The 27,662-nt window shown below is 38.2% G+C and overlaps 2 protein-coding genes across 32 annotated transcripts in view; one reads left to right on the plus strand and one right to left on the minus strand.

Moving 5' to 3' along the window:
- LOC105468018 (malate dehydrogenase 1B) overlaps positions 1-1,249 on the minus strand; it is a 39,928-nt gene extending 38,679 nt beyond the window's left edge. For 22 of the 30 annotated variants that reach the window (XM_071073294.1, XM_071073299.1, XM_071073296.1 and 19 more), the window contains exon 1: positions 1,124-1,249. In XM_071073294.1, the coding sequence (XP_070929395.1) occupies positions 1,124-1,187 (64 nt within the window). In that variant the 5' untranslated portion in view covers positions 1,188-1,249. Of the gene's footprint in view, positions 1-958 lie in introns of all 30 variants that reach the window. The other 8 variants (XM_071073305.1, XM_024788586.2, XM_024788585.2 and 5 more) reach the window with 3 other exon arrangements.
- LOC105468019 (FAST kinase domains 2) lies at positions 1,212-25,818 on the plus strand. 2 transcript variants are annotated; one of them, XM_011717920.2, is made up of 12 exons: positions 1,212-1,347; positions 2,343-3,170; positions 5,772-5,875; positions 6,569-6,677; positions 7,261-7,384; positions 7,540-7,679; positions 9,572-9,744; positions 20,074-20,240; positions 21,281-21,502; positions 22,141-22,225; positions 23,885-23,999; positions 24,989-25,818. In XM_011717920.2, exons 2-12 carry the CDS (start codon positions 2,442-2,444, stop codon positions 25,103-25,105), a joined length of 2,085 nt encoding a protein of 694 aa, XP_011716222.1. In that variant the 5' UTR covers positions 1,212-1,347; positions 2,343-2,441; the 3' UTR covers positions 25,106-25,818. The 2 variants fall into 2 exon arrangements, with proteins under 2 accessions (XP_011716222.1, XP_011716223.1); XM_011717921.3 differs by having other exon boundaries at positions 1,324-1,455.
- The last annotated feature ends 1,844 nt before the right edge of the window (positions 25,819-27,662 follow it).

Genomic DNA, 27,662 nt, shown 5'->3' on the forward strand with positions numbered 1-27,662 from the left:
AACAAACAAAACAAAACAAAAAAAAAAACTTCTGCGGATGGTAGATGTCAATTGTGTTCAATGTATCAAAGAGATCAAATAAGTCAAAGACCAAACAGCTTCTATAAAACTCAGTGGTGACTTTGGTGACAGAGTTTCTGCCAGGAAGCAGAAGTAGAAGCCTTCTTCCAAGATTGACTGGAAGGCATAACTGGAGATGGAAGAGCACTCTACTCTTTTAAGAAACTTTAGGGGGAGAGGAGGCAGGTACCACGGATTGCTGTAATAAAAGCCTTCTCAGTTGAGTCCTTGCTGTCAACCAGCACTTTCAATCATTCTCTCCATTGCTGCCAAGACAGGCTTCCTAAAATGCAAACTCATTAAGACTACTCTCCTGCTTAAAATTTTTCTATAATTCCTCATTGCTTTCAGGATATAGTTCAAACACCTTTGCTTGACGTACACGAAATGCAAGGACCTGGCTCCCGCTCCTGTTGTAGCCCCTGGTCCTGTCACGCCCCACATATCCAGATCTTCTGTTAGGCCAGGAGGCTTCCAGCCTCTCTGCTTTTATCTGGAATAGCCTCCTCAGCTCACACCTTCACAACTCAGCTCCTACGTTCCCCAGCCAGTTCCTTGTGTCCACCTCTCCCTCATCCCCCAAACCCAGATTAGGAGTCTACTCTCCCAGAGGCCTGTGCAGGTCTCCTTCATTGCATTAATCACACCGTATCAAAAGTACATGTTCTGTGCCCCATGAGATTGAAAGCCCCTCGAAGGCAGGGATATGTTTCCCTGCATTGCATCCCCAGTGTCCCACAGTGCTTGGCGCACCGTGACGGGCCAGTAAATAACTTTGAATAAATCCACAGCAACGCATGGAGCTGTACGTATAGAGGCTGCCACGCCAAGTGGCCATGGGAGGTGAGCTGTTGTCGGCGTTTTGAGCAATCTGCAGGCGGACGCGGGGATTACTCACCCGCAATGACGAATTTGGCCATGGTCGAGAGAGACTCGGAGGCAGGGACCGCGGCTTCGCGGTTTCCTGGCAACCACGCAGCCAAGGGCAAGGCGCAGGCGCACTACGAAGTCTGGAGCCCAGCAGAAGTTAGGTGTTTATAAAGTTAGGACTTGAATGAGTTACCTTGCGATACACGATCAAACATCGCCCTTATAAGCTCTGTGGTATCGCCGATCCCCCTAGTCATTCTCTTCTGTAAGCTTTCTTCTAAGTATGTCCTTCAGCTACAGCCGCGAACGTATGCTTTTTGACCTTTGAGGGAATCCGTAAGATCTCGTGAGACGCGCACCTTCTCGGGGACGCTGTCATGGCCGCTCCTGTACGTAGCCACGGGGTTGTACTCTAAGGTGAGTGGAGGACGAGCATGGGCTGAGCGGCTGCTTGTATCACATCCTAGACTTTTTACTTCGCGGAGAAAGATCTCAGGAGTTGTCCCGAAATTAAGTTTAAAGGAGGTGGGTTAATGCTGGGCGGCCCAGCTGCGGAAGGAAAGGCTCTTGAAGTTGGTTCTGGGGTCTGGTGAGGCTGGCTGGTTGTACAAGATCTTGGTCCTGAGCGCAGGCCACATGCAGACATCGCTTTCGTTTTCTGCTTCTTCTACTGAGCCGTTCTACCTGCCCAAGTCCCTATCCTTGATAATCTGGGTTCGGCCGTTGCTAAATCGTCATGTTGAAAATGATCTATCGGCCGGTCGCGGTGACTCACGCCTGTAATCCCAGCACTTTGGGAGGCCGAGGCGGGTGGATCACCTGAGGTCAGGAGTTCAGGACCAGCCTGACCAACATGGTGAAACTCCGTCTCTACAAAAAATACAAAAATTAGCCGGACGTGGTGGCACACGCCTGTAATCCCAGCTTACTTGGGAGGCTGAGACAGGAGAATTGCTTGAACCTGGGAGGTGCAGGTTGCAGTGAGCCAAGATCGCGCCACTGCACTCCAGCCTGGGCAACAGAGCAAGACTCTGTCTCAAAAAAAAAAGAAAAGAAAGAAAAAGAAAAAAGAAAATGATCTATCAATGTTGATACCGTAATTTTCACTGAGGACATTTCCATAACAATGCCACAAAAATCTCTCCTATAGAGAAAGCTTTATGGAACGCTTTTACACCAGAAAAATCTCATTAATACAATGACTACTTCCAAAGTGAGCTGGCTTCTTTGAAACTGGACACATTGTGGTAGATTGGAGGGAGCCCATTTTGATAAAAATACTTTTACCGTTTTATGTAAATCTTTAATGGCCCCATAGGTTCCCCATTTTCTCTTCTGTTAAATGCATTTCATATCTTTAAGTAAAAGTTTTGTTTTAATTTTTATTCTTTTAATTACTTCTTCCCCTACAGGAAAAACCACAGCACGTGTTCTTTTTCACTAGTAGAAGCGACATTGGTTTCATATTGACAACATTAAAGCCGTTTGGAAGTGTTTCAGTGGAGAGCAAAATGAATAACAAAGCAGGCTCCTTTTTATGGAACCTTAGACAATTCAGTACATTAGTTCCAACAAGCAGAACTATGAGGCTATATCCTTTGGGACTTTGCAAAACAAAAATAGTTCATTCAAACTGGAACATTTTAAATAACTTTCATAACAGAATGCGATCAACTGATATCTTTAGATATCTCTTTCAGGATGCATTCATTTTAAAATCAGATGTTGGCTTTCAAACAAGGGGCATAAGCACTGTAACCGCCCTTAGAATTGACAGACTGCTTTATGCTAAAAGACTGTTTTTTGACTCAAAGCATTCTCTTGTCTCTGTTGATAAATTTAATGGTGAATTGAAGAAAGTAAACCTTCATCATGAAGTCTCCAGTGAAGATGTTCTTACCAAGGAAACAAAACCAAACCGTATCAGCAGTAGAAAACTGTCTGAGGAATGTAATTCGCTGAGTGATGTGTTAGATGCATTTACAAAAGCGCCTACATTTCCTAGTAGCAACTATTTCACAGCAATGTGGACAATTGCCAAAAGACTGACTGATGACCAGAAGCGCTTTGAAAAACGACTGATGTTTAGCCACCCTGCATTTAATCAGCTCTGTGAACATATGATGAGAGAAGCCAAGATCATGCAGTATAAGTACCTACTGTTCAGTCTTTACTCCATAGTGAAGCTTGGAATCCCTCAGAACACTCTTTTGGTACAGACTTTGCTGAGGGTGACCCAGGTAAAATAAAAAGGAGATTTCATGCATTTACTTGGTTTAGAATATTTTGAAAGAATGAAGGGAAATAGATATGTAGCCTTCTTAAAAGAGACTATCGAATGGTAGTTTCCTTTATATTTATTTCTGCACATATATTATATGATTTAGAGGCCTTAAGTTAGCTAGTTATTTTCTTCCTTTTGCTATGGAAATTTATGAAAGCCTTCCCCATTTACCATCCCCAGGGTTGAGTAGTGGTGAAGAAACTAAAATGAGGAGAGATGCAAGATATACAAAGAAAGCCTGGGTAGTTGAAGAAGGAGAGAAGGGAAGGGGAAAGAAGAGAATTTAGTCCATGGTAGAATTGGGATTCAGGCCCAGTAGATGATGCCCAGACTGATGAGCAGAATGATAGTGAAGAGGATGGTGTTTCAAGTAGAGAGGATTGCATGCCCTACGATTCCCAGAGGAAAAGTTTGGCGAATTTGAAGAGCTGAAAGTAGTTTGGTGTAGCTGAAGCACAGAATGATGGAGTTGTATGTTTGTGGGGGTGGGAACAAGTTTTGTACATGGTGATCAAAGGCGAGGAGTGAGGGGCAAGAGGCTTGGGGCAGAACAAGAGGCTAGAAAAATAGGAACCAAATCATAAAGAGCCTCTTACGGCTAGCTAAGGAGTATGCATTCATCCTGTAGGCAATGGGAGTCTGTTGAAGAATTTTAAGCAATGGGTTGACGTGCTCAAATTTGTATTTTAGATCACTGAGTGAGTGGAAAATGGATTGGAAGAAGGTTGAAATTGGATGGAGGGAGCCATTTTTAGTCTAAAGCAGGAATGCCAGTGTCCTGTTTAATGTCACTGAAATGGTGCCAAATGTAAGGAAGGAAGGATTAGCTTGTTAATCATTTATGTTTTAAGAGTACACTGCTGACTTATAAAGTCAATGTTAATGAAGTAATTTTTTAGCCAGGTGTGGTGGCTCATGCCTGTAATCCCAGCACTTTGGGAGGCCAAGGCAGGAGGATCTCTTGAGCCCAGGAGTCTGAGACCAACCTGGGCAACATAGGGAGACTCCATCTCTACAAAAAATACAAAAATTAGCTGGGTGTGATGTACTCGCCTGTGGTCCCAGCTACTTTGGAGGCTGAGGTGGGAGTATCGCTTGAGCCTGGGAGGTTGAAGTTGCCATGAGCCATGATTGGGTGACAGAACCAGACCCTGTCTGAAAATAATAATAATAATTTTTTAAAAGACAGGAATTTCTTGGGGATAATCTGGCATATATCCTATCTTGCTATAGAATTCAAGAATTGGGTTCATAGCTATGGGAAAGTTTTTAACTTTTTACATTACTGTGATTTCCATATGTCCTCAAGGACTAACTAATTTTTATTTAGTATGTATGTGTGTGTATTTGTTTAGACCACAGAATATCCCTGTTTATTTGTAGGCTGTATATTAGTTCCTATGTAGTTATTTAAAAGTGACTATAATAAATCACCTTACCTGGTCAGTGATACTCTTACTAGATTTTGGACAGATATTCGCATCGGGATGACATCTTTGTTGGTGAGGTATGAGTAGCAGGTTTTTGTAGTCAAAACATCTGTATGGATGATGGGGTCTCACTGACCCGTTGGAATAATGTAAAGACATTTTAGAGGTGAAAGGACAGTGTGCCATCAGTGAATTTGCCCTTCAAACACATAGACAAGTGGTCCTTTCTTTCATAGTAGATATTGATGGAATGCTGTAAAATTGTTAAGGAAACCCTTTCATAGGAAAGAAACCTTTTTTTTTCTTCTAATGATAACCATTTCTTATTACCTGGTTCTGACTTAAGACTTTGTGATTTGTTGGTTATGTAATGTTAGCAAAAGAACATCTCTCTCTTCAGGCTAAGTTTCCTCAGATGTGATCTTTTGTGAGGTGTATAGACTAGTTGTGATTAAACTGTACAGTACTACTAGTTAAGCTGTGTTGTTACTATTCACTTTCCAAATTATGCCCACTATTATTTCTGGAATCAAACTTAGTACCCTAAGTAAAGAGACCTGAAAGAAGAATCCGTGGGGTATAAGCTTCCCTTGAGACTCGGATAGCGGTGGTAGAATGTGGCAGGAGATATGAATTAGAAGATTCACAACTAAAGTTTCAGCTTGATACCCAGGAAAGGATCTAGGGAAATTGTAAGAGCACAACCATTTAAGGATCTTTAGAGACGAGCTAGTTACCTGCTGTACCTCAGTAGTTCTTATATTCCTGCACTTTAACTGTTTTTGCCTTTGTGATGACCTTGAGTTACAAGAAGAGGTAACAATAATGTTTAATAAAAGTTGTTTCAGAAGTAGTGGAATATAATAAATATCAAATGTGTTTTCAGTGATAATGGTGAAGGTAAAAAAGTGTTGATGCATAAAAGGATGTGTATCAGTTAGCTGGAAAATTCAGTAAGTATGACTTTTTATTTCCCAAAGATGCTGTTTATTGTGGACTGACTGTAAGAATTGTTGGTTTGATACTCAATCCTTTCATTCAGTACATCAGTTCAGGGTTTTTGCTTGGGTGAGATAGTTTACTATGGGCTCATCACCTGTAGTGTTTTTGAAATTATATTTCAATAGGAACGTATCAATGAGTATGATGAGATATGCCTTTCAGTTTTATCAAGTGTTTTGGAGGTAATGGAGCCATGCAAGAATGTTCATGTTCTACAAATGGGATTCAGGTGAGAACTCTCTTATGCTTTCGGCATGTGGTTTTCTTTGTTCCTCTTATATCTGGAATAAAAAATTGAGATGAAAACTAAACTGCTTTCTTGATGGGAGAAGTTGGGAAGGCTTTGTTGGTAGTTACAGTCTTTCATGCCTTATTAAGCTTAAAATCCTGACTCTGGATGACATAAGGCTGGAAATACTTCTTTTAGGGTCCATAATAACAAAGATGTGAGTAACATTGAAATCTAAATTAATTTATTTTAAAACATACTACTGATGTGGGGTAGGAGAGAATTGATATGTATATTTAATTCAGATAGTAGTTATTCAGGGACTATGTGAGGGTTGACACTGGCCCAGCTTGAAAAGGAATTTATAAAATTGATTCAAATGATCTAATGTCATAGATTAGTGAGAGTAACACTTAATTCCCTTTTACATTGACTATGCTTAGGATATATTACTATAATCTCCTGACATAATTTGTTCATTAGTAAAGAGAGCACAACAATGTGAGAGAAAATAGCACTATTAATAGATTGGTTCTCGATCTTTAACTACTTACACTCTCTCGGGCAGGTAGATCATTTCTCTGGGCTTCATAATCCTTGCCTGTAAGAAGGGGCTGGACCAAATAAAATTTTAAGATTTTTCTTCTGCTTTGAAGATTCTGTGATTTTAATATTTACTGTGTTTGATAACAGAATACTAGTTGATCAGCAAGTTTGGAAAATAGAAGATGTCTTCACATTACAAGTTGTGATGAAGTGCATTGGTAAAGATGCACCGATTGCTCTTAAGAGGAAACTGGAGGTAAACACGTGGATTTTCTCTAGTGGATGAGATTTGAAAAAATTATTTCTTATAACCTTTTATCACCGCCTGAAGTCAATTTTCTAGGGGGGCATTGCTGGGCTTTTAGGTTTAGCTTCGCTAAAGTGAATGAATAGAAGTACCCTTATATTTATTTATCTGTATATATACATGTATATTTATTTATCTATTTGTCTGGGTCATATTACCCAAACTTCATCCTTTTTATTTAAAAATAAAAGTTTAGGCCAGACATGGTGGCTCGCACCTGTAATCCCAGCACTTTGGGATATCAAGGGCAGGGAGATCTGTTGATCCCAGGAGTTTGAGACCAGCCTGGGTAACTGAGCAAGACCCTGTCTCTGCAAAAAAAAAAAAAAAAAAAAATCAAAGAATTAGCCAGGCATGGCGGTGCATGCCTGTAGTCCCAGCTACATGGGAGGCTGAGGCAGGAGGATCACTTGAGCCTGGGAGGTTGAGGCTCCAACCTGGGTGACAGCACAAGACCCTGTCTCAATAAAAGTAAAAGTTTAATTTATTTTGCCACACATAGTAAATTAAATTAAAGTTTGTTTTTCTTTAGATGAAAGCCTTGAGGGAATTAGACAGATTTTCTCTTTTGAATAGCCAGCGCATGTTTGAGGTACTAGCTGCCATGAATCACCGATCTCTTATACTCCTGAATGAATGCAGTAAGGTGGTCCTAGGTAAGGGGAATTTTTCTTTCATCATTTGTAACACCTGAGCTGCTGTTTTAGACTATTTTTGTTTTAAAAACTTTGCTTTTATATGGAAAAAAGAATAAAGCATGTTGTATTCAAAACAATCTGGTAATTTTTGTTTATTTAACTCATTCTTCAAGATAATATCCATGGGTGTCCTTCAAAAATAATAATCAACATATTGCAGTCCTGCAAAGACCTCCAATACTATAATTTAGATCTCTTCAATGGACTCGCAGATTATGTGGCTGCAACTTTCGACGTCTGGAAGTTGAAAAAAGTGAGTACATTAACAATTTAGAATCAGCCTCACAAACTTTTAAAACACATACTAATTCATTTAGCATTTTAAGTATTTCTCTTTCACCTTTATAGTAGTTAAGATACCAAAATATTCCAATGCTCTATTGACTTTTGAAAACTTTGCTCCTTATTCTTGTCTGGGGGCTACTTGCTAATATGAATAGTCCCCAACTTAGGATGGCTTGACTTAATATTTTTTGACTTTTTGATATTGCAAAAGCAATACGCATTCAGTAGAAACCATACTTTGAATTTTGAATTTTGATGTTTTCCTGGGTTAGTGATATGTTGTGTTATACTCTCTTTTCATGCTGGGCAGTGGCAGCAAGTCGCAGCTCCCAATCAGCTGCACAATCGTGAGGATAAACAAGGCATGTTGTATTCAATAAATTACATGAGATACTCAACACTTTTATTATAATATAGGCTTTTTGTTAACTCATTTTGCCCAACTATAGGTGAATGTAAGTGTTCTAAGCATGTTTAAGGTAGGCTAGGCTAAGCTATGATGTTCAGTAAATTGGATGTATTAAATGCATTTTGACTTAAAATATTTTCAGTTTATGGTGAGTTTATTGGGATATACCCCACCATAAGTCAAGGACCATCTGTATACTATTCTATCTTTTGGTCATCTTTCTATTTGAAACAAAAATTTGCTCTTCTATTTGGTTTTAAAGGGTTATATGGGCCAGGCGCGGTGGCTCACGCCTGTAATCCCAGCATTTTGGGAGGCCGAGGCGGGTGGATCACTTGAGATCAGGAGTTCGAGACCAGCCTGGCCAACATGGCGAAACCCCATCTCTACTAAAAATACAAAAATTAGCTGGGCATGGTGGCGTGTCCCTGTCATCCCAGTTACTAGGGGGGCTGAGGCAGGAGGACCACTTGAACCTGAGGAGGTTGCAGTGAGCTGAGATCGTGCCACTGCACTCCAGCCTGGGCAACAAAGATCAAAACTCCATCTCAGAAAAAAAAGAAAAAAGGGTTGTATGGTACTTTTGTTAGATATTTAGCATCATTTCCATGTTTATACTTTGTTCTTGTTAGATTTTGAATAATAAAGATGGGTGATGTGACAGGCTTATGGTTTTTGAAGAATAAAATGTCACTACTTAATGATCACATCCATTGTTTTATCCAGAGTAAAAGCCTTTAAAATCAGGAGCTCTGTTAAGAATATAAACATTTAATGAAGCAGCTAGTAAAAACTTCTTTTTCAATGAAATAGGTGATAACTGTTAGATCTCTAGGTTCAGTTTATTTTGGAGAGTAAGTTAAATACTGAGTTTACTGTGGAAATTGGTTATGGAAAGAGAAGTAATCCTAAGTAAGAAAGATTGAGAAGGAAATTGGAGGTGAACTTCAAAGTTTATTTTAATCATAATGTTTCAGTTCCATTTTCACTTATAGATTTTAATGTTAAATATAGAAATTTTGGGGTTATGTCATACATGTTAGAATCTAGGAAGTATTTAAGTTTGGAAATGCGAGGAGTTCAAGATTGAGTTGGTCATTTTGAAAACCTTCAGAAAAGGCATATTTAAAAGTAATTTTCAGATCTGTTGTATGAAAAGCATGTAGGAAAAGATTTATTTTTAAATCAGATGGAAATATAGAAATCATTGTATGCCCAGCTTCTCAGCTTATAAAAAGATTGCTTATTAACTTGGTACCCAATTCAATAATTAATAGAACAGATTTTGTGAGGGAAAGATAATTGTTCCTTTTCAGGGAAATATTCTGTTTCAGGATATATTCTGTTGATCAGGACAGTTGAATTGCTGCTTAGATTTTTTGAGATCTAAAAAATTACTATTAGCGTACTGTAATTATTAAAGAGTTTTCCCTCAATTTTCTCTTTTTAAGGTTCTTTTTATCCTCATTTTATTTGAAAACCTTGGCTTTCGACATGTTGGTTTAATGGACCTGTTTATGAAGAGAATAGTAGAAGATCCTGAATCCCTAAACATGAAAAACATTCTATCTATTCTTCATACTTATTCTTCTCTCAATCATGTCTACAAATGCCAGAACAAAGAGTATGTACTTGGTTTTTTTTTTACCTTTTTTATTGCCTTATAACTTATAGAAAAGGTTATAAATCATAAGCTTAATGAATTATTACAAGTGAACACACCCCTAGTCATCATCCATGCCAATAAATAAAACATAGTGTTCCTTACTCATTTATGAAGTTAAACAAAATTTTATTTTATATTTGCTGCCCTTTGTCTTGTTTGTTTCTTTGTTCTTTATAATATATGAGTTAATTCATCATGGGAGTTTTCATTTCAAACCCTCCCAGCTTATCCTCTCAGCTCCTGAGTTCATAGTTCAGTTTAATTTTATTAAAACATTGAAAAATCTGTCTTTTAAAATTTTTGATTTTTTTATTATGGTAAGAACATTTAGTAAATTTTAAAGTGTACAGTACGATATTGCTGACTTTATTATTAACAATATAGATAATGATATTGTACAGTGGATCTCTAGAACGTAATCATCTTGCATAGCTGAAACTTTATGCCTGTTAAATAGCAACTCCCCTATTTCCCCCTTTCCTCACCCTTGACAACCAACATTATAATCTCTGTTTCTATGACTGACCTTTTAAGATACTTTATATAAGCAGAGTCATGTGGTATTTGTCCTTCTATGACTAGCCTATTTCAGTTAGCATAATGCCCATCAAGTTGATCCATGTTGTAGCATATGGCAGGATTTCCTTCTAAGGCTGAATAATATTCCATTATATGTATATATCACATTTTCTTTATCCATTCATCTGTTGATGGACGTTTAGGTTGTTTCCCTATCTTGGCTATTGCAAACAATGCTGCAGTTAACATGGGAGTGCAGATGTCTCTTTGAGAGTCTTATTTCAATTCTTATGAATTGAAATATATCCACAAGTGAAATCCCTGGATCATACAGGGATTCTGCTTTTACCAAGGGTTCTACTTTTACCAAATGCTTTTTTTTTTTTTTAGCATCAGTTGAAATGATCATATGGTTTTTATCCTTTATTCTGTTGATATGATGTATCATATTGATTGATTTGCATATGTTGAACCATCCTTGCATCCCAGGGATAAATCCCACTTGGTCATAATGAATATTCTTTCTAATGTATTATTGAATTTGGTTTGCTAGTATTTTTTTGAGGATTTTTGCATCAATCTTCATCAAAGATATTGCGCTGTAGTTTTTTGTTTGTTTGTTTGTTTATGTGTTTTTGTCTGATTTTGGTATCAGGGTAATACTGGACTTGTAGAATGAGTTTGGAAGTATTCCCTCCTTCCCTGCTTTTTGGAATAGTTTGAGTAGGATTGGTGTTAGTTCTTCCTTAAATGTTTGGTAGAATTCAGCAGTGACGCAGTTGGGTCCTGGGCTTTTCTTTACTAGGTGGTAGTTCTACTTTTACATTTTTCAAGGAACCTTCATATTGTTTTCCATGCACCATTTTGTATTCCTATCAACATTGTGCAGGGGTTCCAATTTTTACACATTTTCTCCAACACTTGTTATGTTTTGTTTTGTTTTGTTTTGTTTTTTTGATAATGGCCATCCTAACAGGTGTAAAGTGATATCTCATTGTGGTTTTGATTTGCATTTCCCTGATGATTGGTGATGTTGACCATGTTTTCACATACCTATTGGCCATTTGTATGTCCTTTTTGGAGAAATATTTAAGTCCTTTACCTATTTTTAAATCATATTATTATTTTTGCTATTGAGTTATAGTATGTTATAATATATAAACATACTATAAATATATATGAAATATATATATTATGGGATGCAGAAAAAGCGGTACTAATAAGAAAACTTATAGCATTAAGTTTTATATAAACATATAGCAATAAGCATAAATATATGAGTTACAGGAGTTCCTTATATATTTTGGATAATAACTCCTTATCATATGTATGGTTTGCAAATATTTTCTCCCATTCTGTAGGTTGCTTTTTCACTTTGTTAACTGTTTCCTTTGCTGTGCAGCTTTTTAGTTTGATATAGTTCTCCTTGTCTGTTTCTGCTTTTGTTGCTTGCGCTTTTGGTATCATATCCAAAAAAATCATTGCCTAACTAAACCAATGCCATGAGGCTTCTCCTACACATTTTCTTCTAGGAATTTTATAGTTTTAGGTCTTATGTTTAAATCTTTAATCCATTTTGAGTTGATTTTTGTGTATGTTACAAAATAAGGTTCCAATTTTCATTCTTTTCCATGTGGATATCCAGTTTTCCCAACACCTTTTGTTGAAGAGCATATTCTTTTACTATGTGTAGTCTTGGCAGCTTTGTCTTTTTTATGCTGGTGCCATACTGTTTTAATTACTGTAGCTTTGTAATATATTTTGAAATCAGAACATGTGATACTTCTAGCTCTGTTCTTTTTCAAAATTGCTTTGGCAGTTCAGATCCCTTTGTGGTCCTATATGAATTTTAAGATTTTTTTTTCTATTTCTGTAAAAAAATGCCATTGGAATTTTGATAGAGATTGCACTGAATCTGTAGACTGCCTGGGTTAATATGGACATTTTAACAGTATTAAGTCTTTCAATCCATGAGCGCAGACTGTCCTTCCATTTATTTGTGTCTTTAATTTTTTTCATCCATTTTTTTGTAGTTTTCAGTATACAAGTCTTTCACCTCCTTGATTAAGTTTATTCCTGCCGGGCGCGGTGGCTCAAGCCTGTAATCCCAGCACTTTGGGAGGCCGAGACGGGTGGATCACGAGGTCAGGAGATCGAGACCATCCTGGCTAACACGGTGAAACCCCGTCTCTACTAAAAAATACAAAAAACTAGCCGGGCGATGTGGCGGGCGCCTGTAGTCCCAGCTACTCGGGAGGCTGAGGCAGGAGAATGACGTGAACCCGGGAGGCAGAGCTTGCAGTGAGCGGAGATCCGGCCACTGCACTCCAGCCTGGGGGACAGAGCGAGACTCTGTCTCAAGAAAAAAAAAAAAAAAAAAAAAAAAGTTTATTCCTAAGATTTTATGCTTTTTGATACTAGTATAAACAAGATTGTTTTCCCAATTTCCTTTTTGAATAGTTTAAGTGTATAGGAACGCAGCAGATATTTTTACTGCTTCCTTTCTGATTTGGTTGTTTTTTCTTTTTCTTTTGTTTGCACAATTACTCTGGCTAAGATTTTCAGTACCTTGTTGAATAGAAGTGATGAGAGTAGGCATCCTTGTCTTGTTCATGGTCTTAGAAGAAAATATTTGTTTTTCATCATCCAATATGATGTTAGCTATGGTTATTCATATATGATCTTACTTATGGTGAGGCACATTTCTTCTATAACTAATTTGTTGAGAGCCCTTAACATGAAATGTTGTTGAATTTCATCAAATGGCTTTTCTGCATCTAATTAGATGGTCATATGATTTTTCTCCTTTATTCTGTTAATGTGGTGTATCTCATTAATTGACTTGCGTATACTAAACCGTCTTTGCCTCCCAGGGATAAATCCCTTTTATTCGTGGTGAATGATCCTTCTAGTCCTAATATTTTGTTGAGGATTTTTACATCTGTGTTCATCAGGGATATTGACCTGTAGCTTTCTTGTGTCATAATGCATGTGTCTGGCTTTGGTGTCAGGGTAATGCTGGCCTCATAAAATGAGTTCTCTGTCTTCAGGTGTTTGGAAAAATTTAAGCACATTAGAAGTATTGTTAATTCTTCTCACAATATTTGGTAGAATTCAGCAATGAAACCGTTCTGGCCTTTTTCATTGTTGGGAAGTTTTTGATTACTGATTAAATTTCCTTATTCATTATTGGTTTGTTTAGATTTTCTATTTCTTTATAATTCAGTCTTGGTAGGTTGTATTTTTCTAGGAATTTATTCATTTCTTCTTGATTATCCAATTTGTTGGCATAAAGTTGTTCATAATAGTCTCTTATGAGCCTTTTTTATTTCTGTGGCATTGGTTTTTACTTCTAGTTAAAATGTTTTGTTCGTCTCTTATTTATTTGAGTCTTCTTTCTTTTTTTGTCAGTCTAGCTAAAGGTTTGTCAATTTTGTTCATCTTTCATAAAACCAAGTCTTCATTTTATTGATTTTTTCTACTTTTTATTGTCTATTTTATTTATTTCTGTTCTAATCTTCATTATTTCCTTCCTTCTGCTAACTATGGGCCTAGTTAATTTGTCTTATTTCAGTTCTTTGAGGTGTAAATTTAGGGGTTTTTTTTGATACCTTTCTTTTTTCTAAGATAGGTGTTTATTGCTATAAGTTTTCTTGTTAGTACTGCTTTTTCTGCATCCCATCATTTTGGGTATGTTATGTTTTCAATTTTATTTGTCTTGAAATATTTTCTAATTTCCCATTTGATTTCTTCTTTAACGTTGGTTGTTCAAGAGTGTATTGTTTAATTTCCACATATTTGTGAATTTTCTAGTTTTCCCTCTGTTGATTTCTAATTGTATTTCTTTGTGATCTGAAAGGATACTTGGTGTGATTTCAGTTTTCCTAAATTTGTTATGACTTGTTTTGTGACCTAACATATAGTGTCTGTCCTTGATAATGATCTGTGTGCACTTGAGGAAAATGTGTGTTCTGGTGCTGTTGGCTGGAATGTTCTGTATGTGTCTGTTACAGCCATTTCATCTGTAGCAGGGGTCCCCAGCCCCCAGGCCATGGACTGGTACCAGTCTGTGGCCTGTTAGGAACTTGGCTACACAGCAGGAGGTGAGTGGTGGGTGAGCATTACTGCCTGAGTTCTGTCAGATCAGCCATGGCATTAGATTCTCATAGGAGCATGAACCCTATTGTGAACTGCATATGTGAAGGCTCTAGGTTGCGTGCTCCTTATGAGAATCTAATGCCTTATGAAACAGCCCCAGCATCCCCAGTCTGTGGAAAAATTGTCTTCCATAAAACCAGTGCCAAAAAGGTTGGGACCACTGATCTATAGTGTTCTTCCTTTGTTTTCTTTGATTTCGGTCTGGATGGTCTATAAATTATTGAAAGTGGGGTTATTGAAGTTTCCTACTATTATTGTATCATCTATTTTTCCCTTCAGATCTGTTTTTCTGATGAATTGGCCCTTTTATCATTATATAATGACCTTGTTTGTCCTTGTGACAATTTTTAACTTAAAGTGTATTTTGTCTGATATAAGTATGGCTACCTTTGCTGTCTTTTGGTTACCATTTGCATGGAATATCTTTATCCATTTCTTCACTATCAAATTATGTGTATGTCCTTGAATCTAAAGTGAGTATCTTGTAGACAAGTTACAGTTTGGTCTTTTTTTTTAATCCATTCAGCCATTTTGTGTCTTTTAACTGGGGAATGTATTAGTCTATTCTCACATTGCTGTACTACCTAAGACTGTGTAATTTATAAAGAAAAGGGGTTTAATTGACCAACAGTTCCACATAACTGGGGAGGCCTCAGGATACTTATAATTATGGCGGAAGGCAAAGGGGAAGCAGTCACCTTCACAAGGTGACAGGAGAGCAAGAGAAAGGGCAAGGAAGTGCCACACTTTAAGCCATCAGCTCTTGTGAGAACTCCCTCACTATTACGAGAACAGCATGGGGAAACTGCCCCCATGATCCAGTCACCTCCCACCAGGTCTCTCCCTCAATATGTGGGGATTAAAATTTGAGATGAGATTTGGGTGCAGGAAGCTGTCCACCCCTTTTCCTTTGTTCTTAACTGCCCTCAGTCATCTGAACCCTGCTGGTTTTGTTAGTATTCCATGTGAGTTGAGATAGAAATCAGCCCCTAGGGCAGCACACCGAAAAAGCCAAATGTTGGTTGCACACTCTGTTCTCTTCCTCCAAGGGAGAAGTCCTAGGCCAAGGTGATTTCTCTGGTGCTGAGCTGTGCTGGCTTTGGAGAGGGGCTAACCTGGGTAAAATGTCCTTCTAACCTGTTGCAGTGCAACTCTTCTTGGTTTTGTTCTTGTCTGGAGTATGACAATCTCTTAATTGGTTTCTGGACTTTTCATAAGGTATTTTTGTCTATGTGTCCCTGTTAAATCAATGATTCTGAGAAGCTGTGAGAGCTGGACCTTCTTGTAGTTCAGTTTTGACCTTAACTATCCATTTGGTCTCAAGCTGCTGCTTTCTATTCTTTTCATTTTAACCATAGCCATGCATTTCTATTATTAAATACAGTAATTCCTCAAACGTGCCAGCTTCTTTCATACCTCTGCTTTCTACCCAGAACATCTTTTCTTACCCTTTGGATCACTCACGGTTCATTAAAAATCAGAAAAGCATATAAAATGTCATTTGTTAAAAGAGTGATTAAAAGCATGGACTCTAGAGCTAGGTTTGAGTCTTGCCTAGGTTTGAGTTTCGTCATTGCCATTTGTTAGCTGCTTGGCTTTTGGCAAATTACTTATCTGTGCCTCAGTTTGTTCACTTATTAAAATGGAGATGAGCTGTGTCTAATCTCACTGGGTTGTTACTAGGATTAAATGAGTTCATCTGTGTCAAGTTCTTATGACAATGCCCAGCACATAGTAATTTTTAGATTTGAAAAAAATTAGAGTGTAGGTCACAGAGGCATTGGGGGAACAAACTAGGGCAGTTTTGAAGGTCTCAGTGGCAAGATGCACAGGCCATCTGTTTGTCATCAAATGACTTGACTCCAGCTGCTTGCTTTCCTTTTAGTTTTCCCTCCAGATTTAGATTTCTAAAAGAGAACATCTGATTGACTGAGTTTGGGTCAAATGCCCATCCCTTAAGGGCAGTTAATCAATGAAGTGGTGTCAGGCCAACTAAAAAGCAGCTTCCCACTGTACTGTCCATTGAATGGACAGACTCAGCTCATACTGCATTTTCTGTGTCTTCCCTAATTATTCCCATCAGGGTCCCTGTGCTTGTCATGTCTTACCCAATCTCTGGTGGAGACTTGACTACAACTTTGTTGTCAAGGCTCCACCAGAGATTGGGTAAGACATGACAAGTGTCACATCATTTGTTGTGGCAGTAAATCTCTCTGCTCCTCAGTTTAGGTAAGCTCTCCAGAGTCAGACCCAGCTGCCTGTTTTTCTGAACTTAGTACAGGACCTGCCAAAGAGTAGACATTTAATAAAGGTTGAAAAATATCCCCCAAATTCAACCTCCCTATACTCCCCTGGCTTGATTTTCTTCTGAGGCTGGCTCCCGTTGATGCCTTGCTCTTTCTAGACAATAATATCAAGCTAAGTGGTAATTAAAACTCCAGAAACAGGCCCAGAGGGATTAAGAGAGTAAGTACTGGGCAGGTAAGAGTTTTTCACGTGACTCTAGGCAATCCAAGAGATAACTTGTTCCAACAAAATTGTTATGTTGGAAATAGGTGGGGGGATAACAAAAGTAACAAAGGCTGAGACATTTAATAAAATGGCAGTAGTAAAATTAGTACAGGAGGAGAATCATGAATTTGTCTTTTTGTCTGTCTATTCTGCTTTCATTTAACCTAGTGGTTCTCAAACACGGATGATTTTGCCTCCCAGGGGATATTTGGCAATGTATGGAGACGGTTTTTAGTTGTCACAACAGGAGGGAGGTATGTGCTACTGGCCTCTGGTGGATAGAGGCCAAGGGTGTCACTAACATCCTACTATGTGCAAGATAACCCCTCACAATAAGGAATTATCCAGCCCCAGATGTCAGTAGTGCTGAGATTGAGAAACCCTTACCTAATTCTAAGCCTCACACCTCAACATTTCTCCAAAGGAAAAGTAGGGGCAATATGGCAGATACAGCAAGATTAATTAGTCACCATTTCCTGAATGCTCATGAATGTACAGTTGCCTGGATTTGGTATTTTGAGGGCTATAAAAAAAGAAGTTTGTATTCCCTGTTCTTCCTAGACCACTGATCAAAACAACTCTCTTGTATATCCAGAGGAAGGCAGTACACGGTGGGCACCAAGTAAGTGCTTTATGGAGGAAGGAGAAAGGAAGATGGCAACTTAGGCTGGAGTGGCAAAGGTTTTGGAAGCAGAATAACTCAAAGTATTTGGGAAGAGAATTGACTAGAAGAGATGGATTAGATAGGAGAGTGGTAGGAAATCTGGCTTAGCTTATTGTATGTCCACATGCTATACATTAATCCTTATTTCATTTTTGATGGCCCATGGGGGAGAGGGTGTGTTAAATCCAGAGTATCTTGCTGGGCTTGGAACCCAAGGAAGAACTATTTAACATTTAAGCTCTGTTGTTTTGGTCCTTTGGTTTCTTCTTTTCTTAATCTGTATTTACCACCTCATGGATAATCCCACATTTGCATCTGTGGTCATTAGTGTGCTCCTGAACTCCAGACCTGAGTCTCTGTGGGTTGCATATGGTCACTGCACATCCCAAAAGTGTCTCAAGTTCAGTAATTCTGGAAGTCAGCTCATTTTTCTGGACTCATCCTTTTCCAATGACAAGTTCCTCCTCCTGTCTTCCTCATCTAAGTTTATTTGTTTGTTTAGTCAGCATTTGCCAAGCACCTGGACACTTAGAAGAAAGATGAATAAGACAGTCCTTCTTGCCAGAGGATTCTGTGTAATGGGTAAGGTAGATATGTAAATTGGCAATTAAATATAGCATGAAAATTCGAGTGATGTAGCATATTAGTCTGTTTTCATGCAGCTGATAAAGACATACCCAAGACTGGGCAATGTACAAAAGAGAGAGGTTTAATGGACTCACAGTTCCACATGGCTGGGGAGGTCCCACAATCATGGCAGAAGGTAAAAGGCACTTCTCACAGGGCAGCAGACAAGAGAGAGCCAAGCAAAAGGGGTTTCCCCTTATAAAACTATCAGATCTCGTGAGACTTACTACCACAAGAAGAGTATGGGGGAACCACCCCCATGATTCAGCTGTCTCCCACTGGGTCCCTCACAATGCAAGGGAATTATGGGAGCTGCAATTCAAGATGAGATTTGGGTAGGGACACAGCCAAACCATATCATCTAGGATATTTGGAAATAGAGGAGGGATATGTCAGGATGCCAGCCTGGTGAAGAGGAGGGTCAGGGCATATCAGGCAGTGTTACCTGGAGGAGATGGTATCTGAATTGATCTTAAAAGATGGAGAGATGGGGGTTTACCATGGAAAGATAAGCAGGAATGAATATTCCAAGTGAAAGGCCCTCTATACGCGAGGCCTGGAGGAAGGAAACAGCAGAGCACATGCAGGGAACAGCACGCAGCATGAGGTACAGGGTGAGGAGTGGGGCAAGAGAAGACCAGAGAGGGGATCACTACCCAGGCTCCCAACTTCCTTGTCCACACCATCCCCTGCCCCCACCTCCCACTGCGTGTTCCAAAAGCAATCAGTTACCAATTTCAGAAGTGCTGCCTTGCTGTTGTGTGTATGATCTGTTATATTCCTCCCATTTCATCGTAATTCCTGCAGTTTTCCTGGCCTTATCACAGCCCTTCATCCTCCCCAACCCTTCTACCCCTACCCATGGACCTCAGTTGATTTCAGTCTCAATGTTAACAAGAGCTTGCGTCCAGGCATATTTGCCCGGCTGTTAAGAATCACTCCTCTGTACCTCCATCTCACCAGTTGCTCACTATCAGGCAAGTAGCGTGCGCTTTCAGGGCTCTGCTGAGGTCTTCTTCCCTTATTCCATCTTTTCCACCTATTCAACTTCTCCCAAAAGCTTCTGTTTATTTTCTTTGCGAGATCACAGTACTTTACACTTTAGTGTATTTAGTGTATACACTTTAGTGTATTTCTTTTCTTACATAACTATATGTATCATATGCCCTGAAAGTCAGATTGGCATATGTTCAAAGGGTAGCTACCATTTATTAGTGGTGTCACTCTGGCCCAGCGATTGCACCTGATTTTGATCTTTTCTGTCTTCATTTGTGCTTAATCACATTGTTATACTTTGTAACATTAATTAGCTCTGGGTGGTAGGATTAAGCTTGTAGTTCTTTTAACCCATAGTATTGACAGCTAGATAGTTTTAGTTGGTTATAAAACTGTAGTGGTGGTTCAGGCATTATAGAAAACCTAGCATAATTATGAAAAGGTTCTGGAGCCTGACACCTTGTGTTCTAATACTGCCTTTGCTACTTCCTTGTCTGTGTATTCTTAGACAAGTTACTCAACCTCTAAGCCTGTGTACCCATTTTTTTAAATGAGGAGAATGATAGTAATACCCATAGAGTTTTTTAGTGTGAGTTAAGTGAGTTAAAGTCTATAAAATGTTTCTCGTGCAAGACGTATAGCAATAGCCAATATTTATTGAATGCATATACTTATTATGAGATAACCAACTGTCCAGAACGATGTATGGATACTTACTTGCAAGCCTGATCTTCTTATCTCTTTTCTCTGGAATCCTTAAAGATATTGGCCTTCTGTAAATGTTGGGAAACTGACTTTTCTTTGTTCCTCAGACAGTTCCTGCAAGTTATGGCTAGTGCTCTGACTGGTTATCTTCACTCTGTTTCTTCTGAAAACTTATTGGATGCAGTGTATTCATTTTGCTTGATGAATTACTTTCCCCTGGCTCCTTTTAATCAGCTTCTGCAAAAAGACGTCATCAGTGAGCTGCTGACATCAGGTAGGATGTTACTGCAGAATTGTGACCAAAATAAGACACTACCACTAGCTACCATATGACTCTGAGTGGGGTCTTAGTTGGAGCAGCGTTAGTTGAAATTTGCAGAGCAGGTGTTACTGGGAAAGGGCTGACAATGGTGAAGTCAAAGGATAGTGCTTCAAAGCAACAAACCTACAGACCCTTCTTTAATGACAAGTCCTACATGTAGAAAAAAATAATAAGAAATGCATCATTGTTCCTTGTATTTATACTCTATCAATCTATACAAAGGCTAACTGTTCAGGTTGTTCTTTATGCTTTGATCAGAGCTGTTTGTAATTCCTAATCCTTTCTTACCACATTTGAAGCCAACCTAAGTCAACTTTTGCAGCTGCAAACACTTAGTCACTCCTGGCCTGTGATGAGGTAACACCTGTTAGATCAAGAAACCAAACAGCCACCAAATTGATTAGTTCATTTACTCTTGGAACCAAATTCACTGTTGACTTTTAGTCTTTAATCTTAAATAAGGCAAAACAATATCCAGGTAGATGTACAAAATTTGAGGATGTGTCTGAGCATAGAGTAGTTCAGAATTTAAAAAAAAAAATGTTATAAAATTCCAAAGTTGAGTTATGAAGAGTCAGTCAATACCACGTGCTGATTTTTCAGGCAGTGTAATAATGGAGAAACAGCCTTGAACCCCAAAAACCTGGATTCTAGTTCCAACTTTGCCTTAACTAATCACGAGGCTTTTTAACATTCCTGGGCATTTCCTTATCTATAAATTGAGGAGTTTAGACTAAATGACCCCTAAAGATATTTGAGGCCTTAAAACATTATGAAGTGCAGGGCTTTGACTTAGACCCTGTGGAAACCGGGGAGACACAGAAAGGGTCCTTGTGATAAGAAAGAGATCATTAGAAATACAAGTGCATTTTTATATATATATATATATATTTATTTATTATTTTATATCTATTACTAAATATATATTAATATAGTTTTAAAATGTTGCATTTATTTCTTCTTAATGATATACTCTCTTTTTTATCTTTTAGATGACATGAAGAAGAATGTTCACAAGCTGCATATTTTGGATACTTGTCTAAAACTTGATGATACTGTTTGTCTCAAGGACATAGCCTTGTCACTCCCACAGCTTCCACGGGAGCTGCCACCGTCGCATCCAAATGCCAAGGTGGCAGAGGTGCTGAGCAGCCTTCTGGGAGGTGAAGGATACTTCTCAAAAGATGTGCACTTGCCACACAGTTATCATATTGGTATGGGACATTATATGATTTCCTTTCATTTTATTGTATTTATTTTCCCTTTTTTTTCAGATAAAAAAAATAAGTATTTGTGGCAGCAGTTTAGTGTAGTGCAGCATTGCCTGTGGAACTGGCCTGATTGTTGCCTCATAAAATTCTTGTGACCAGTAAATGAAATTCTACACATTTTTATGTGTCTAAAATCCCGAGACTAGTATCTGACACATGGTTAGCTCTCAATATATTTTAGCTACTGCTATTATCATTATTGGTCGTACTATTAAACATTTTGAAACAGAAAATCCCTTGGGGCTGGTCGCGGTGGCACACGCGGTAGCATGTGGAGAGGCTGAGGCAGGCGGATCACTGGAGCTCAGGAGTTCGAGACCAGCCTGACCAACATGGTAAAATCCTGTCTCTACCAAAAAAATACAAAAATTAGATGGGCATGATAGCATGTCCCTGTAGTCCCAGCTACTCAAGAGGCTGGGGTGGAAGAATTGCTTGAACCTGGGAAGTTGCTGCAGTGAGCTGAGATCATACTACTGCACTCCAGCCTGGATGGCAGAGTGAGACCACATCTCAAAAAAAAAAAAAGAAAGTCACTTGGAGCAATGTTTGAAAAATTAATATCAATTCTTTCCTTTCAGATTTTGAAATCAGAATGGACACTAACAGGAATCAAGTGCTTCCATTTTCTGATGTGGATACAGCTTCTGCTACAGATATTCAAAGGTTGCTTACATATATTTCATTTGCTGGGTTTTCCGAATTTAAATCCTAATTATAAAAGACTTGACATGAAATAGCGGTAGTAAAGCTAAGACTTGATGTTTGTATGGAGCCTGCAGCACACCAAGAGACTTCTCATCCATCAGTGTATTCCTTAGAAAGTATCAATGTGGACATTATGGTTGAATACAGTGGACTTCAGTGGGACCATTTAATGAGACAGACTTTTTAAAATTAAGTTTTGAAGCTACAGTTCAATAAAACAATACTAATATAATTGAAACTATCAATGCACTGTAAACTTTGGACAAGATAATATAATAGTGATCATAAAGAATAAAGACTTGAGGCTTCTACAGAAATACCCAATCAATATTTTGCTCTACCACCAAGACTTTTCCAGAGGTAGAGAAACTGTAGTTTTTCAATTAAACTGTATTTCTATGGGTCAGAGCACATTGAAGCTAATCCTAAGTTGTTTCCTTGGCTCACACATTACAAATAGAGTGTCTCTGGGGAGAAATCGGATGCTATGCCATGAGAGAACATCCTGCCTCTTCAGTAGATGCGTAAGATCATGCCATCATTGCACACACCCGTGGGCCAGTTACCCTTTATGTAAAGGCTCTGCTACATGGATCCTGGCCCCAAGGGACTTAGATCTCCTGTTACTCCACTGGACACACACACACATAAGTACGATAGAAACATACAGAAAAAAATCTGTAGGGATCCAAACTCTTATCTGCCCATCCCTCTTCATTCACACACAGTTCTGTGACTCACCTCTTTCTGAATGCATCTAGCTTATTTCTTGGCCATCTTTTCAACTGCTGTCTTTCCTATCAATGCTCCCCATCTCCCCTCAGAAGAGGCTTTCTCTCTGACCTCATTCCAAGATCACTTTTCTTTTTCAGGTACTCCACTATTCTGACATAATCAAATAACAGTTGTTCTCAGCATAAAGTCATGAGAAGTGAAGAATGTGAGCATTCCTTTAAAGACATAAAATTTGTCATATAACAGCCAGAGTATAGGTGAAGGCAGTAAGGATATAAATGTCTTTTTTTTTTCTTTTTTTCTCCCAGTGAACTTAGTATTTCCAAAGTGCCAGAAACAATGAAAAAACAAATTACACCTTCCACATTTTTGTTACATTTACAGATTTTATTTTTTTAACAGTCTTGCCTTTCTCTTGGTGTTTTCTTTCTTGTATTTAAACTCCTAATTCTGTTTTTTACATGCTGCTTTCTCTGAGAGATAATATATGCAAGAAGAGCATTTACTATTTGGTATTATTTACACCATTACTACTACTGGTAGAATAAATAATTATACTGAGATCAGAAATCAGCACTGCATAGAAAACCCTTAAAATTGGTGCTTTCATATCTGAAAATTTTCCGCTTCAAAAATGTAGCCATCCTTAAGGGGAACTGAGAGGTAACTGTGTACAATGTGGTGTATTTTTGGTTTATAAAGTAGCCTTGTATAGTGGAATATCTGCAGAGGCCAAGTAAGAGAAGTGAAGGACTAAGACAGGAATATCGAGGATTGCGGTCAGTGGAGAGCTCAACTTGGAAATCTCCAAAGAACAGGAATGCAGCAAGACTAAATGGTAATATCGATAACTGTTCTTGTTTTGTTTATTTTTGTTTTCAGAGTAGCTGTGCTATGTGTTTCTAGATCTGCTTATTGTTTGGGTTCAAGCCATCCCAGAGGATTCCTTGCTATGAAAATGCGGCATTTGAATGCAATGGGTTTTCATGTGATCTTGGTAAGAAAAAAATGCAAATGAAATATTCTTTAATTACTGATGTACATTCTAACAGCTGCCAGGAATCCTGTGGTTGAGACTGGTTACTAGGATTAGAGGAATTGTCAGCATTATTGGAATAAGTGCTTTAGTTACTGTTTCTTTGAAAAAGAACATTGCTAGTACACAATTTGGGTTCTGCTCAGCTGATTACTGGCATTATTAGAGCTTTTACAAATGTTGTTTTGGTCAGCTTTAATCCTTTTCTGCTAAGAGGAAGAATGCAAATAATACATTTTCATATTTAAGACACACAAAACCATATTTAATTTCCAGGTTATCTTGAATAAGGGAAGGAAAGATGTTAAACCTTTGTTTTCATGGCCTGTGTGAAGCTGTTACAGGATGTTTGTTGCCAGAAAAGGCTGGATGGTTCTAAGAGGATGGGTCTTTCTCTTCCCTCTTACGCTTCAATTTTATTTTGTACACCACAACTTCTCTTGAACAGCCTCTTCAGATGTTTCTAGGTAGCAGGAACCTTACAAATACATTTATATATATGTTGCTGTTGGAATCTATCTAAATGCCACTCATTTGGTCCTGCGCATAATGTAAGATGTAAACATTCCAAATCTATTATTATACTTCAGTATCTAGAAATGGATTACGTGTGGACTATTGAGATTAAGATGACTCCTTTCTCTTAGTGGGCTACTATTTAAGACTTTGTTTTTTATATTGCTGATTATGTATATTCTAAGGAAGATTTTCTCAAGAAAGCAATTTTTGCACCATTTAGAGGACCTTTAAAATTTGTATAATTTTCACAGTTAAAGCTTTCTTAAACCTTAACATGTAGTCTTATGCCTTTAAAATATGAGTAGTTGTAAGGTCACATTTACTTTCAAAAAGCTATTTTCCTCATGTTATTTACTATGTTTGGATCTCTAAACTAGCTCTAATATGAGCATCGTCTCACAAACTGATTGTTTTCCTCTTTCTTTGGTAAGGTCAATAACTGGGAGATGGACAAACTAGAGATGGAAGATGCAATCACATTTTTGAAGACTAAAATCTATTCAGTAGAAGCTCTTCCTGTTGCTGCTGTAAATTTGCAAAGCACATAATCAAGTGAAAATCAACCTTTCATATTAGGAGACATGCATTTGTAAAAATAATAAAGACGACAATTCAGTTGTCAGTGGTATTAACCTCTCTGCTAAGACAAAAAAACTTAACCTCAGTTCACTATTAAAATTAATTTTAAGAATGGAAGAAATGTTGTTACTGCCATTTTAAAATATGCTGAGAAAATTCCAGAAGGGTTATTTTTCCAACCACACTTATTCCCTCTAGTGCCCAGATATTTGAGAAATTTGTGAGCTGTACATTTCACCTTTTCATCTTTGATCTATTAAAAACTGGTTTCTTAGTTGTGAGGGGTCACAGGCAGGTTGATTTGAGTAGTCCTTGTGTTTGGAATCTGAATATTGATACTCCTGCTCTCAGCTATTCCTAAGACTTGGGGTTATGCCTTTAAATCATTTTCAAGCATTGGCCAAATAATAATTGGACTAGGTTCTGAAGTTGTCGAGTGTGTAAGAATTAGTGAGGTAGCCTGTTGAAAATGAATGAGGATGGTATTTGTATTTGTAATAAGCACCGCAGGTAGAGATATTTCATGGGTTACAATAAGAGAAACACGGATGAGATAATGTGTAGATGGCAAGGAGTCTTGCTGTTGTTGGGTCCTTCCTTTCTCTTTCTTTTTTCCCCCTCACCCGTCCCACAATTTCATGAAGTCTTTTAAATTAAATACATAGCGGAATTGTGTTGTGAATCAGACCTGAGGACTCTTTTTTCAATTATGTGTGTTCATTCTTTGTTCAAATATTTGTCCAAATTCAACTACTTTGTTCAGTATGCCTGTCTACCTGGTATGTGTCTCGCTGGGGATATAGTGATGAGTAGGTGTGGTCTTTTGTGGAACTTACAGCGTGGTTTTGCAAGTTGGTGTTATTCTACCCCCAAGTACACAGACATGCAATTACTAGACATCTTAGTATTTGACAAGCACTGCTAAGTATTCATTTGTGTGCTGTCTTTTCATGATCTGAACCCTTTGAGGTGTAGCTACTATTATGATTCCCTCTGTGTCTTCATTTCCTCTTCTCTAAAATCAGGATAGGTCATTTGCCCAAGGCTACACAGAGTAGGGGAGGGCTAGAGTTTGAATGTGAGCTGACATGGGCTCGTAAGAAAATACAAAAACTGGGGCAGGCGCGGTGGCTCACGCCTGTAATCCCAGCACTTTGGGAGGCCAAGGTGGGCAGATCATGAGGTCAGGAGATCAAGACCATCCTGGCCAACATGGTGAAACTGCATCTCTACTAAAATACAAAAAATAAGCCAGGCGTGGTGGTACATGCCTGTAGTCCCAGCTACTTGGGAGGCTGAGGCAGGGGAATCGCTTGAACCCGGGAGGCAGAGATTGCAGTGAGCCAAGATGGCACCACTGCACTCCAGCCTGATGACAGAGCGAGACTTCGTCTCAAAAAAAAAAAAAGAAAATGCAAAAACTATAAGAATATGACAACAGCTGCCAGGTTGTATCAGTTTATCCAGCTTGCATTTAGAAAAGGTTGAAAGGAAATGTAGTGATTATTTAATTGTTACTTCCCTCATTTTATGGATGAAGAAGATAAGGCTCAAAGAATTTTCCTTTCCTGAAGTCTCAACTATGCCATTGGTTTCCACATCATTTCATCCTTGCCTGCTCTTCAGCTTGTGTCCCGGGAGATCAGGCTTCTGGTTCCAGATTGGACAACCTCTGGTTTTGTACACTTGGCCAAGTGATTTAACCTCATAAGCTTCAGAACAAGATGCAAATATTCTGTTATTAAAGAAACTAAGGTTTTTTTCTTTAAATGTTGAGTGTGCATTAGTTTTGGGTGGCTAATTATGACTCCTCTTCAAAGGATTTGACAAATTTGCGAATATTTATGACCACTTTTTAGGGTAGTAATTTTCAGTTTGTTATAGTTAACCTGGCAGATAAAAAGGCATCCCTCTTTTACGAGCATTCTAGTGTTAGCATTCTTCATTGCTTTGTGGCAATGAAAGAGAAAGGGGCAAAGAGCTGATGAACATGAAAAAAGTTCTACTTGTAAAGACATCCACATTCAAACGGATGAGATGGTTTTGCCTTTCAAATTAGCAGTGGTTTTTTTTTTCTTTTAAGAATTACAATGCTGACGAAGGTGTAATGAGGCAAGCACTTGCATAAGCTGTTGGTAGACTGTAAATTAATACCTTTCTGGAATGTACTTTGTGGAGTTTTCTTCTCCCATAATTTAAAAAATGGCTTTATTAAAGTATAATTGACATATAGTAAACTGCATATATTTAAAGTGTACAATTAGATCAGTTTTGACATACACACACACACACACACCCCTGTGAAACCACGATCAAGATAATGAATATATCTATCACCTCTAAAAGATTCCTCTGTCTTTGCTTTTTCCTCTGTCCTCTAAAAACCACTGATCTATGGCACACATAGAAAAAGTATTAGGAAAGATATTAAATACTAATTTTGTGTGAGATATCCAAATAATTTTTTTCAGAATCCTTAATGAGAAGCTTGATCTTGCTCTAAATATAACTATAAGATATAAAATT

The sequence above is a fragment of the Macaca nemestrina genome, chromosome 11 (genome assembly GCF_043159975.1).
Source record: "Macaca nemestrina isolate mMacNem1 chromosome 11, mMacNem.hap1, whole genome shotgun sequence".
In the NCBI taxonomy this organism is placed as follows: domain Eukaryota; kingdom Metazoa; phylum Chordata; class Mammalia; order Primates; family Cercopithecidae; genus Macaca; species Macaca nemestrina.